The 14,269-nt window shown below is 42.8% G+C and overlaps 1 protein-coding gene, 1 non-coding gene and 2 pseudogenes across 2 annotated transcripts; 3 read left to right on the top strand and 1 right to left on the bottom strand.

Annotated features, from left to right (window-relative positions):
- Positions 1-1,685: 1,685 nt before the first annotated feature.
- Positions 1,686-2,639, top strand: ORNANAV1R3127 (vomeronasal 1 receptor ornAnaV1R3127). The gene has a single exon (NM_001253519.1). The coding sequence runs from the start codon at positions 1,686-1,688 to the stop codon at positions 2,637-2,639; it is 954 nt and encodes a 317-aa protein (NP_001240448.1).
- ORNANAV1R-PS3347 (vomeronasal 1 receptor ornAnaV1R-ps3347 pseudogene) lies at positions 6,911-7,339 on the top strand (annotated as a pseudogene).
- Positions 7,599-8,021, top strand: ORNANAV1R-PS3366 (vomeronasal 1 receptor ornAnaV1R-ps3366 pseudogene; annotated as a pseudogene).
- LOC114808608 lies at positions 11,111-11,248 on the bottom strand. Its single transcript, XR_003756454.1, has one exon. It is a non-coding gene; the product is annotated as a small nucleolar RNA SNORA7 (small nucleolar RNA).
- Positions 11,249-14,269: the final 3,021 nt, after the last annotated feature.

The raw sequence follows: 14,269 nt of genomic DNA, 5'->3' as shown, positions 1-14,269 counted from the left end.
TTGGTAATTTGGTTTACCACTGAAAAGAGACACTGTATTTATTAATTAATTCTCTCAGACTTTCATGAAGTTATTTTGATTTTTTTGAGAACTTCTGAGATGTAAGTTAAGGTGTCCCTGATCACAGTTAACATGAGTCAGAGTTCTGGGAGACACAGTGGAAGTCTATGGGAAGGTTCATGGAGGTATTCATGGAAACTGCATTGCCCTCCAGGGTGGAGGGTCTGAAGCACAATTACAGTGAGGGGGAGGGCCCCATCCCTCCATCCTTCAATTCTCTCCGGCTGCCTGCTCAAAGTTTTAAGGCCACTCAGATCAATCAGTAAATCAATGGCATAGTTCTAAATGCTTGGGAAGGTGTAGTGAGAGGGAGTGGTGGGAGTGGGAATGCTAGCTGGGGTGTAGTGAGAGAGAAGCAAGGAGCAATAACAACTTTTTTGTGCCTCAGTTTGCCCTTGATAAAACAATAGATAAAGCAGTCACTGAGTTTCATATCAATCAATAGTATTCTACTGAGTGCTTAGTGTGTATAGAGCACTGTGCTAGGGGCTTGGGAAAGTACAATAATTAATAGGAAGCCATCTGCTTCAAATTCTTTCATCTCTCTCTGAAGGATGAATTGCTCAAATATCACGTGCTGAATACTGTCCCGGGCATTGAAGAAGATGGTTATGAATTGTAACACCCTACTTAAACATTATGAATTAAAGTAGTTCACTTTTTCTGACCATTCGCTATCAGTCAATCATATTTATTGAGTGCTTACTATGTGCAGAGCACTGTGCTAAATGCTTGGGAGAGTACTATCATGTCTGACCTTCATTTGTATTTTAAGCCAACTCTGGCTGCTACAGATAGAGTTGGTCCCTTTAAGAACTTGATATTCACTCCACTCTCAAGACAAACTGCTGGTGGGTAGGGAACAGGTCTCCTAACTCTATTGTATTTATTATGGACCTTTCCTAACTCTCCCAGAATTCTGATTCATGTTCATTGTGAACAGGGACACCTTTATTTACATCCGAGAAGGTCTTGGGGGAACGGAATCTTTGGCATGTAGTTTCTAGGATTAGAACTCAGGTCCCAGTTTAAGGGGAAGAGAGACCAAGTAGTTAATCCCCATTATACAGATGAGAAAACTGAGGCACAGGGAACTTGAGAAGCAGCACGGTGTAGTGGATAGAGCACGGGCCTGGGAGTCAGAAGGTCATGGGACCTAATCCTGACTCTGCCACTTGTCTGCTGTATGGCCTTGGGCAAATCACTTCACTTCTCTGTGCCTTAGTTACCTCATCTGTAAAATGGGTATTGAGACTGTGAGTCCCACATGGGACAGGGAATATGTCCAACTCCATTTGCTTGTATCCATGCCAGTGGGTACAGTGCCTGGCAAGTAGAAAGTGCTTAACAACAAATACCCTACTTTTTATTATTATTATTATTATTACTATTATTATTCTCTGTGTCTCAGTTTTCTTATCTGCAACATGGGGATCAAATACCAGTTCTCCCTCCCTCTTAGGCTCTGAGCACTGTGTGAAACTGGGACTGTCCAACCAGATTATCTTCACCCTACCCAGTACTTAGCAAACTGTGAGAGCTTAGCAAATACCATTATCATTAAATTTAATTTCCATTTTTCAATTGTATTCTCAGGCTTCTGCAGTTTTGAAGAAATCAGGACAATGCTTTCAAATGATCTCCTCTGGGGGGTTTTATTCCTCTGTCAGACTGGTGTCGGAATCCTGGGGAACTCGGCCTTGCTCGGGATCTACGTCAACATCTTGCTGTATCAATCCCAACAGAAGAAGCCCACAGACCTGATCATCACCCTCCTAACCGTGGCTAATACGATAGTGCTTTTGACCCGTGGGGTCCCAATGGCGATGGCATCTTTTGGCATGAGGGACATTGTGGATGAGGTTGGATGCATAGCGTTATTTTTTGTTAACCGAGTGTCCCGTGGCCTTTCTATCTGTATCACATGTCTCCTGAGCATGTTCCAGGCCATCACCATCAGCCCCAGCACCTCCCGCTGGGGTCAGCTCAAACCCAGAGCCCCCAGCTACATCATCCCTTCCCTCATCTTCTTCTGCATCCTCAACTTCTTGATCTATTTAGGAAGTATCTTAAACAGTCAGTTCTCCAGAAATGTCAGTGACTCAAAATATACTTTTATTTCAAAAAGCTGTTCTATCTTACCGAGGGGTACTGGTGTACTTATCATTGTGTGTTTAAATGCCATGACTCTCCGAGATCTCCTCTTTATAGGTCTCATGAGCTGGGCCAGTGGCCACATGGTGATTGTGCTCTACCGACACCATAAGCAAGTTCAGCACATCCGCAGCACCAGCCTCTCCCCAAAATCTTCTGCGGAGACCAGAGCCGCCCACAGCATTCTGCTCCTGGTCACCTGCTTCGTTACCTTTTATTGGATTAACTGTAGCACCACTGTCTCGTTAAGTGTGCAAACAGATTACAGTGCTGTGATTCATAACTCTACATCCTTTGTGTCTGCATGTTATCCTTTGCTCTGCCCTTTGCTGCTGATCAGCACAGATGCCCGGGTACCTATTGCCAGGTATATCCTCCGGAAGCTGAGAGGCTCCTCTGCCAGGAGTGCACATGTTTCCCCCTAATCCTCTTCTTTCCAGTCTTCTCTATAAAACCTTCAGTCTGTGGCAGAGTTGACAACCTTTCTGCGCAGAAGAGACCAAATAAAAAGTGCACCAATCATGCCAAACTTTCAAAGAGTCATTTGTACACATTAAAAACACATTAGCCCACTTTACTTAATTGTAAGCTCCTTGAAAGCTGTTGCATTGTATTCTAGTAAGTGCTTAGTACAGTGCTCTGCACATGGTAAGTGCTCAATAAATATGATTGATTGATTGATTTACTTCATCGTGTAGGTGCATTTATAAATCAATACTTCAAGTTGAAAGAGCAGGGGAGAAAAAGGAGAGGAGATGAAGATGAAAGATGGGGAGGGGAAGGAGGAGAAAGATGAGAGAGAGAGAAAGGAAGATGGGGAGAAAGAGGGAGAGAGTGGGGGAGAAAAGCAAGGAGGAAGAGAGGGAGAAAGGAAGAGAGGAGAAAAACAAGAGGGAGACAAAGAAAAAGGAAAAAAGAAAGAGAGAAAGGAATGGGAGGAGGAGAGAGAAAGGTGGGATGAGAGAGAGAGAGGAGAAGAAGGAGAGAATTTATTTACATTACTTCTATTTGGGAAGCAGGAAGGTGGGAGTGCCAGGAATGCAAAGCAAGCAACAGACTTGGTCAAAGTCCTGTTTTTTAGGTGTTATATGGACCACTTGAATCAAAACTTTGGCTGGTAATCACTCCACTAAGGGCCAGCAGTCGGTTGGATCCTAAATAACAAGCAGGCAGCAGGGGGAGATGGGGGCACTGTGATGGACACAGGACCAGGCTGGATGGGACAGTTCCTTCAGCACTCATGTTCATTTCTTTAGACTTGGTTGCTTCCTCTACCTCTAATTTATTTTAACATCTATCTCCCCCACTAGATTGTAAACTCCTGAGGACAGGGATGGTGCCTACTTACTCTTTCATACTCTTTTGTGCTTTGCACCTATTAAGAGCTCAATCACTATTATTGATTGATTGATTAATTGGGGGAACAATGTGAGTGAGGGGTTGGATATGGGGAGTAGAGAACAAGTTACAGTTGGAAGGTTAATTTTGCATCTAAATAGTTAAGTGATTAAATGCTCATTGAATTCATTATGTCATTGAGTGATGATGAGAGGGAAGATTTTCATGGGGAGAAAATTTTGTTTCTTCTTTGGAGACATCCCAGACTCCCCACTGCAGATAGTGCCACAGCCACAGCAAGTGACACAGTAATCACAGTCCGGGGGGAAATGAGATCACTCCATCTTATCCCTATAACTGCTCCCCTGGCCAAGTCTTTCCATTTTCAGACAGAGCAAGCCCTTCTCTCTTCAACACAGCTGCAGAGAAACTATCCCAGGTAAGTGTTCACTCACAGTCTTGGACTCTAAGGCCTGGAGGGTGTGGGACAGAGCCTCATCCTAAAGAAAGATGCCAGTTAGACAGTGAATAGGAAACCCTTGGTCTCAGAGTGGGTTGATGTATTGGGTACAGTAGATGAATGGAGTCAAATTATTTACTGTCCTTCCCAAACACATACAGGCACTTTCTGTTTCTTCTTAGTTCTCTCCATCATTTGGTCTTTGGTCTTGCTTAGTCTTCTCCATATTTTCTTCTCCGTAGTTTTTCTATCTGTATTTCCTCTCTTTGTCTTTCTTCCTTTCCTTCTCTTTCCATCTTTTCTCCTATGTAATGTAATGGTAATGGTACATGCTAAGTGCTGCTTCTTCTCATTCCTTCTGCCTCCTCTGGGTTTTCCCCTTTCTTCTGCCTTCTTTTTTCCCCACTTTTTTTTCCTTCAGTATCTTTTCCTCTGTGCAGATGCAAATGGTGATTAAAAAGCAGCGAATAAGATCAAATTAGAAGATGAGGGTGGAGAGGGTGCAGATAAGAGGCTCCACCACTTGTCTGCAGTGTAACCTTGGGCAAGCCACTTAACTTCTCTGTGCCTCAGTTATCACATCCATAAAATAGAGATTAAGACTGTGAGCCCCATGTGGGACATGGACTGTGTCCAACCTGATCATCTCATGTCTACCCCAGCACTTAGTACAATACCTGGAACAAAGAAAGTACTTAACAAATACTATTTAAATAAAGAAAAAGAGAGAGAGAGAGAGAAAGAGATCTGGAAATCTATGTATGTCCTTCCCCATCAATCAAGTGATCAATTGTATTTATCGAGCACCTACTGAGTGCTAAAAACTGTATTAAAGGCTTGGGAGAGTTGCACAGAAGCAAGACCCATCAATCCCTGCCCCCAAGGATCGTACTCTCTAATGGTGCAGAGAAAGACAAAACTGGTTTATCAATAATTGGAACTGGAAGAACAAGGATATAATGAGAGGGCAGAGCAGTCTAGTGGAAAGAGCACAAGACTGAGAGTCAGAAGGCCTGGGTTCTAATCCCACTCCTGCCACTTGCTGTTGTGTGACTTTGGACAAATCACCTAACTTCTCTGAACCTCAGTTTCCTCATCTGTAAAATCAGGACATAATACATATTCTCCATCCATCTTTTTTTTTCCAGCCTGGAAGATTTGTGATGCTTTTTGAAGACCGTGAGGTACAGTAAACTTTTTATGCAAAATATTCCTTGTAGCTTATGGGTTATATGGATATGCAGAAACCAAACAGAACAAAAAAACCCAAAAGTGTGCCTAGAGTGTAATCTCCTTGATGGTAGGGATCATGTCACCATCTTTATTGAATTGTATTCTCCCTATTGCTTAGTACAATGTTCTGCACACAGTAAGCACTCAACAAATAACACTGATTGATTGTACTGGTGTGGGACAGAGACTGTGTCCTATCTGATTATATTATGTCTAACACAGTACTAGGCTTAATAAATACCATTGTTATGAACAAGGAGAGAGCAAAAAAGAGTAGAGTGGACAAATATACACACATGCTGAGGAGAAGAATAAATTACACAAGTGGTAAGGTAGCATGTTGGGTTGATAGACCTGAGATGTAGTGAATTAATCAAGGGAGGTTTCCAAGAGGAGGTAGGATGAGAGGAGAACTTTGAACATGGCGAGCTGTAGCATAGAGGATTGAATGTATAGCCTGGAGATTTGCAGGGCAGGGGGCAAAGGATCAGAGGCAAGAAAGTCAGGAGTGAAGCACAGTTGGAAGGCTAGCTTAGAAGGAATGAAAGGGACAAACTGGGGAATAGTGGGTGAAGAGAGTCTGTATGAGGAAGGGTGAGTGAATCCAAGGAATATTGGAAGTTTTACACAGTTTTAGAGAACTTTTAGCGCCCTTAAGTGGAATTACAAAATATATAACCAATTTCTCAAAATCGGGGACCTGAAAACTTTACATCGGTGCCTCCCATCATGGAAAATCACTCATCATGTTGGATAAAGGGAGCCTAACTCTCATCAGGAAGGGTAGTGCTAGTGATATTTATGGAGCACCTACACTTGGGAAAATACAACTAAAGAATGAAACCCATTCCCTGCTCATAGTGAGCTTACGCTCTAAAAGGGGAAACAGGAATTAAAGAAATAATAATTGACTACACAACTGATCATATATATATATATATATATATATATATATATTGCATATATATACGAGTGCCAAGGCTGGGTATAGTGGGAATAGTATTAGAAGTGTCATTTATTGAGCACCTGCTTGATGCAGTGCACCATACTAGGTGCTTATAAAGTAGAGAAACAAATGTTTCTCACCCACCAGGTGTTTACAGTATGAGAGGGGGCATAAATGTAGAAATAGTCACAAATTTATAGTGCTAGAGAGAGGTGTGGAATCAATATGACTTGATGTGTTAGGGGTTAGATGGGGAAGGTGTGTTAGAAAAAGTAGGATTTAGAAAGGCTCAGAACAAGGGGTCATTTGTGCTTTGTGGGGTCTGGAAGAAAAACGGGTGAACTATACTTCTCTCCTTAACCATGCCCTGTACCCAGTGACATCACAATAGGATGCCAACAATCCCAAAGCCACTGTCCTGAGCATGTTGCACACTGTAAGACTGTAAGCTCATCTTCTCGACCATAAGCTCATTTTGGGCAGGAATGTGTCTACCAACTGTTGAACTGTTCTCTTCCAAGCTCTGAATACAGTGCTCTCCTCTCAGCAAGTGCTCAATAAATGTCATTGATTGCCCAAGCACCACTGCAATTCAACTCCTTTGCAGGGCCAAAGAAGACTGACATTTGTCCTGTATTTCCTTAACTCCATCTTTTTAGGAAACTCTGGACTTTTCTCTAGGATTCTCAGGATCCTGCCATTCTGAAGAAATCAAGAACATGCTTTGGGGTGACCTGATTTGGGGAATTTTCTTCCTCTCTCAGACAGGTATTGGAGTTCTGGGAAACTCAGCCTTGATCATCATGTTTGTCAACATTTTCACTGTTCAACCCCATCAGAAGAAGTTAACAGACTTGATCCTCATCCACCTGACAGTGGCCAACACAGCTACACTTCTGACCCGAGGCATTCCAGAGACAATGATGTCCTTTGGGATGAAGGATATTTTGAATGATATTGGGTGCCAGATTGTCATGACCACTAACCGAGTCTCCCGGGGCCTTTCCATCTGCACCACGTGTCTCCTAAGCGTGTTCCAGGCCATCACCATCAGTCCCAGCACTTCCTTCTGGGCCCAGTTCAAACTCAAGGTATCTGTTTTCATTTTCCCTTCCTTCATCTTCTTCTGGATCCTCAACCTGTTGATCTATTCCATGTTAACCACTTCCACCGAAGCCACCAAAAACATCACTGGCTCAGAATATATTTACATTTTAAAATACTGTTCTTGTATCCACAAGAGTAATCGTGTAAGTGTCATTATGTATTTGATATCTATAACTCTCCGAGATCTCCTTTTTATATGTCTCATGAGCTGGGCCAGTGGCTACATAGTGATTGTGCTCTACCAACACCGTAAACAAGTCCAGCACATCCACAGCGCCAGCATCTCTCCCGGATCCTCCATGGAGACCAGAGCCATCCAAACCATCCTGCTCCTGGTCTCCTGCTTTGTCTTCTTTTATTGGATCAATAGCATCATCTCTCTGTACATGAGTTTTATAAAAGAATACAATCCCCAATTGCAGAACACCTTAACTTTCCTGTCCATGTGCTACCCCTCCCTCTGCCCCTTGGTGCTGATCAGCCGGGATCCCCGGGCCACTGGTCTCAATTGTCAAAAGAAAGTGAGTAAATTTTCTTCTCCTCTGGATTCCAATATTGAATGTATTGCCACCCAACTCTGTTCTCTCTCAGAACCTTGCTGTAAAAATTCCAGTTTAAAAGGATAAGAAAATTTACCCACAGCTTCTTCACTTACCGCTTTTCATTTCTGGTCTCTTGGAGCAAATTCTACTGGTATTTCCAGTATCCAATGTCTGTCATTCCCCTCCCCTCTCCATCTCTCAATCTGTCTCTCTTCCTCTGTCTTCATCTTTCCCATTCTCTCTGTCTCTGCATTAGTGTCTCCCTCTGTTCCCCCCCCCCCACCTGTCTCTCCTCTGTCCTATCATCTTTCTTTCTCCTTTTGTCTTTCTTCTCCCTCCCTTTATCTCTGCTTCTGTCTCTTCCTCTTCATCTCTCATCATCCCTCTCTTTCTTGAGCTCTTTTTGCCCCTTTCCTTTCCTGCCTAGTGATATATGGCCTTTCATTAAGGAAGATACAGTATTTAATGTAATGATCACTAATCAGTAGATGCTCAATTTATGCCATGGATGATGATGAAGGAAAAAGGCCTTGGGAGTAACCAGACTCTTGGCTGCCAGTTGAGAGGAGAGACATCAAGATGGCAAATGATGATTCCTCAGTGACCTCCCTGGCTACCTTGTGACCCCTCTGTTTCTCACACTTCTTTCACTTTTTTTTCTCCATCCATTCTCTATGCACACCTTCCATCTGGGAACTGTGTTAATATTTACCAGAATCTACAAATATTGATTCCCTCAAGGGATACATGCAGTTGTAATAATTACCGTCACATTATAAGATGTTTGAGTGAAAACTTTTGTTCTTTATGACACACCTCTTTTTTATAACTCTTCTCATTCATTCATTCAATCGTATTTATTAAGCACTTACTGTTCTTCTGACTCCCAGGCCCGCACTCTGTACGCTAAGCAATGCTGCTTCCTGCTACCTCTCATCCCCAAAGAGTTGATGCCCTAATGTTCCTTATGTACTCAGTCTCTCAGGGAGGTGATCTACTCACAAGGCTTCCTATATCTAACCCCTTGCTCATGTCCTTTCCCTTGCCTGGCACTCCCTTCCTCTTCAAGTCTTCCATTCCACAGCTCTCCCAATCTTCAAGCCCTCCTGAAAACTCATATCTTTCAACAATTAATTCCATTCCCCAAGTTGGGTCTTCCCTTAGCATTTTTTAATATATAGCTACACAAAGCTGTTATGTATATGTGGATTTCTATAGTCTATTTATTTATTCACTAATCTACATGCTTACACATCTTTTCATTCATTTGCTGTAACTATTTGCATCCATGTTTAACCTCATATTCCCAGCATATGTAAATAATTTGTATCTGTCCTGTCATCCCCATTAGACTGTAAATTCTTTAAAGACAAGGAACAATTCTTTCACTCTCACTGTTCTCTCCTCAGCACTTTTCAAAGGGCAGAGGCATACAAGCATTTAATAAACATGATTGACTGATTAAATTATTTCATCTATTCTCAGTTATATGTAGGCTTCTAATATATCACTTGCTACTAAGTGTTAGTAAGTTAAGTGTTACTAAGCACTTTGGAGAGTACAATAGAATAGGTAGACACGGTCCCCATCCTTAAGAAGTTAATAATGTAAGTGAAGCAAAGGTATTAAAATAAAATCAATTATAGGTAAGGGAAGCAACTAAATATAAGAACATGTCCGTAAATATTGTGGGTGGGGTATAAATTTAAGCACATAAGTGATGCAGGAGGGGGGGAGAATAGGGAAGGTAGCAAGGGAAAGCTTCCTGAAGGAGTATGATTTCAGTAAGGCTTTAAAGATGGGAAGAATTTTGGTCAGTCAGATTTGAAGGGGGAGGAAGTTCCAGGCAGGAGAGTGTGCTTCCTAAGTGCTAAAGCAGTGTTCTAGATACAGATAATCAGATTGGACACAGTTCCTCTCCATATAGGTTTCACCGTGTTAGAATTGGGGAGACCTGGGATACAGATGAGGAAACTGAAGCTCAGAGACGTTAAGTGACTTGTCCAAGGACACCCAGCAAGTGATAAACAGAGCCAGGATTAGAATCTGGGCCTCCCAGTCTCATGTTCTTTCCACCTGGCCATGCAGCCTCCCTAAATCTGCTTGTTATTATTATAGTTTTTTCAAGTACTTACTATGCGCCAAGAATTGTACTAAGCGCTGGGGTAGATACAAGATAATCAGGTCCGACATGGTCCCTCTCATTGGGCTCATATTCTAAGAGGGAGGGAAAACAGGCTTTGAATTCCCATTTTAAAGTTGAGGAAACTGAGAAGTTACACCTCAAGCAGTAGCAGAGCCAGGTTTAGAACCCAGGTCTTCTGACTCCCACACCTGTGCTCTTTCTATTAGGCCACATTGCTTCCTTAAATAAATAAATTCAAAAGATATCCCCCCGGGCCCCTACACCGAATTCCAGTGCAGTGAAGTGCAGGTCTCTCCTCCTTAAGGAATGAGGTATCACCCCGCCTCCTCCTTCTCTCCTCTTGCTAGCACTAATAACACTTCCTAATGATGAAGACTATCATCAATCAATCAAGAGTATTTACTGAGTGCTTATTCTGTGCAGAGTACTGTACTAAGTGCTCGGGAATCATATAGTTGAGTTAGTAACCTATTAAAGACCTCAAAGTCTAGCCTAGAAGATAGGCCCTAAAATGAATTATAAGTAGTGGGAAGCATCTGGGTTTAAATATATGTGCAATAACCAATAAATGTTATTGGTGGGAGGGAGGGAGGGAGGTGAATACCCAAGCCCATAGGGTGTGAGGACTCAAGTGATACAAAAGTGTTGGAATGGCAGTAATGGGGAAATAAAGTGGGGAGATGTACGAGTGAACAGGAAAGCATGTCTGCAGGAGGTGTGATTTTAGAAGAGCATAGTGGGTTGCTTTGTTTTAAAAAGTTCTAACGATTCAAGCTGATGGCTACTTCGATTTCAGGCAATTGGTTTTAGCTGACTGGCCTCTCCCCTACCCTGAGGTTCCTTTTGGCCCAAGGATCCTCTGATAATAACCATTTCCAAGAACATTATGTTAATTTTGTCTTGTCTCATGCCGTCGAGTCGTTTCCAACCCATATCGACAGCACGGACACATCTCTCCCAGAACGCCCTACTCTCCATCTGCGATCGTTCTGGTAGCGTATCCATAGAGTTTTCTCGGTAAAAATATGGAAGCGGTTTACCATTGTCTCCTTTCGTGCAGTAAACTTGAGTCTCCGCCCTCAGCTCTCTCCCATGCCTCTGCTGCCCAGCACGAGTGAGTTTTGACTTGTAGCAGATTGTCTTCCACTCACTAGCCACTGGCCAAGCTAGGAATGGAATGGGTATGTCTCTGCTTGACTATTCCTCCTGTAGCCGAGACTGGTAGAGTACTGGAAACTCGCCAGGTACAACCCTGAGAGGGGAATGTTAATCTACTAGAAACTAAAAGGAATATTACTCCCAGAAGGCAAGTGTGCACTTAAACAGTTAGATGATTAATTTAATTCATTAAACCATCAACATGATTTGATGAGAAGGAAGATTTTCCAGTGGGAAGGGAACTCTGTTTCTTCCTGGACCTCAGACTCCTTCTCCTGACCCTGTAATGAGCAATGGCAAAGTGACACAATAATCACAGTCCTGGGGGGGAGATGAGCTCACACCATCTCTGTCGCTTTATCTGCCATCTATCTGGCCTTTCCAGACTCAAATGGATCAAGCCCTTCACTCTGCTGCACAGAAGCAAACTTGAGCAGCCCAGGTGAGGATCTCCTAATGTCTCAGGTTCTTAGGCTGGGAGAGTTAGGGACAGAGCCTTCTCCTAGAGAAGACCGAAACAAGGTTTGGAGACTCTGGGATCTAGGGAGAGAATGCTGAAATGGGAAATGTCCTTAAATAGAGTTTGCACTTGCAGCTGAGTTCTCAACATCTCTTCCTCCACCACTCTGCACCCTGCTGCCTGGTCTAGGACTGCTTCTGGGAGTGTGGGCCCAGAAGGAGAATTCTGAGGAATATTACCTTTAGCTCCACTGCCCTTCCATTGGCTAATCATCAACCATTCAAATACTCTACTGGCCCTGATGCTGTGAGTCCATGACTTTATGGGGTAGGGGAACAACAAGTGCTATCTATTAAGTGCTTGCTTTGTTCCACGCACTGGGCTAGATACGAGACAATCAAATTCAACACAATCCCTGTCCTCATGGTTTCACAGTATAAGGGAGAGGGAAAACAAATATTTAATCCCCATTTTCAGATAAGAAAACTGAGGCACAGTGCAGTAAAGTGACTTGCCCATGGTCACTTAACTGGAAAATGGTAAAGTTGGGATTAGAACCCAGGGCAACAGAGTCATGGCTATAGGTAAATGAGCAGCGACAGAAAAGGGAAAGGTCGAACATCATAATAAGTTGTTTAAGATCTTTGATGGAAATCTAATAACATCTTAGGGCTCTACTGTCTTTACACTCCAGAGAAATTAAATGGCTCGCTCATCCCTAATGTTCCTCTTTTTGCCTCCTCAGCATCTTCAGGGAAGGGATTTTTCTCCATTTGACAGAGAATATCATTATTATTATTCCCTTTTTTTATTAAGCACTTACTATGTGCCAAGTACTGCTGTAAGCACTAGGGCAGATCCAAGTTAATCAGGTCAGACACAGTCCCTGTCCTACATAGGACTCATAGTCTAAGTAGGAGGGAGAACAGTCATCAAATCCCCATTTCACAGGTGAGGAAACTGAATCCCAGAGAAGTTAAGTAACTTGCCCAAGGTCACTCAGCAGGCAAGTGGAAGAGTCAGGATTAGAACCCAGGTCTTCTGACTCCAAGGCCTGGGTTCTTCACACTAGGCCATGCTGCTCCTAGGTATCATGGATTTCCAATTGCATCTAGTGCCTGCAATACCAGAGCTGAGATTAGCACCCAGGTCTGCTGACCCCCACTAGTGCCTTTTTCCAGCAGTCCATCCTTCTTTCTTTGAGGTCCCATCAATATACCAATCAGTATTGATTGAGCACCATCTGAATGCAGAGCCCTGAACTATGATCTTGGGAGAATACAAAAGTGATCAAAGACATGGTCACTGCCCTTCAGAATCGCATAAGCTAACAGTGAAGACAGTTAGAAACAGTTTGTTTGTAATTAGTGGGAACAGGAGGAAGAACAAAGATACAAGAGTAGAGCTAGAGTATAAAAAGGTAAATGGATGAATAAATTAGTGAATCAATAAAGTATGGAAATTAATATATACAGAAATGCCAAGGATGGCTGTCAGAATGGCATGAATTGGGTTGGTAGAAATTAATCAGGGAAGTAGCATGACCTAGTTGGAAAGAGCACAGGTTTGGGAGTCAGAGGACCTGGGTTCTAATCCTGGTTCCACCACTTGTCTGCTGTGTAACCTTGTGGCAAGTCACTTCTCTGTGTCCCAGTTTCCTCAACTCTAAAATGGTGATTTAATAACTTCTCTCCCTCTTATGTAGACTGTGAACCCTATTTGGGACAAAAACTGTGTCCAACCTGATAAACTTGTGTCTATCCCAGCACTTAGACCAATGCTTGACACACAGTAAGTGCTTAACATATGCCATAACTATTATTATTATTATTATTGCCACAGTTATTATTATTATCATTACTAGTAGTAATAGTCATAGAAGTATAAAGCTTCCAGGAAAAGGTGGGATTTGAGGAGGGAATTACATATGGAGAAATCTGTGGTCTAGTGGATTAAAAGGATGAGAGAACTCCAGTCAAAGAGAAAGGTGTGAGGAAGGTGTTGGAGGTGGTTAAGAGTGGTTAAGAGGTTAAGAGTGTTGCAAAGTAAGGAATTAACCTTTGGATGGGCCAAGAGTGAACTGAGAAGTATTATGTGAAGTGAAGTGTGAGAAGCAGCATGACCTAGTGCAAAGAGCATGGGCCTGGGAGTCAAAGGACCTGGGACCATTTGGTGTTGTGTGATCGTGGGCAAGTCACTTACCTTCTCTGTACTTCATTTTCCTCATCTGTAAAATGGAAATTAAGATTGTGAGCCCCACTTGGGACAGGGATCATAGGATTAGGGCCTGAGCCTCCGTGACTGCAGACTCAGCAGTGGCTTCTGTTGAAGCCCAGCCCCAATCCCCACCAGGTCCCTGAAACACATCCATCCTCTGCCGCTGAAGCCCCCGATTAGATCAGCACAACCCCCTCAAAATTGTCGGGGCCTCATCTAGCAAATAGACTAGAAACATTAGACCTCTGAACTCTGCAAGAAAGGTGCTCTAGAGAGTCCAGCCATTTATAGTGCAACCTTAACCACCAATCAAACAGCATTACCCCAAATGTATCTTCACTTTTGGGGCACAAGAAATGGGAAAAATTAGGACTTGAAAGAAATTTCAAAACAATGTGCTGCCATGCAAGTGTAGAGTGGAGGCATGAACTTCTCTGTAATTATTTGA

The sequence above is a fragment of the Ornithorhynchus anatinus genome, chromosome X5, assembly GCF_004115215.2.
Source record: "Ornithorhynchus anatinus isolate Pmale09 chromosome X5, mOrnAna1.pri.v4, whole genome shotgun sequence".
NCBI classification, from domain to species: Eukaryota; Metazoa; Chordata; class Mammalia; order Monotremata; family Ornithorhynchidae; genus Ornithorhynchus; species Ornithorhynchus anatinus.
This window is presented reverse-complemented; position numbering and strand designations above follow the sequence as displayed.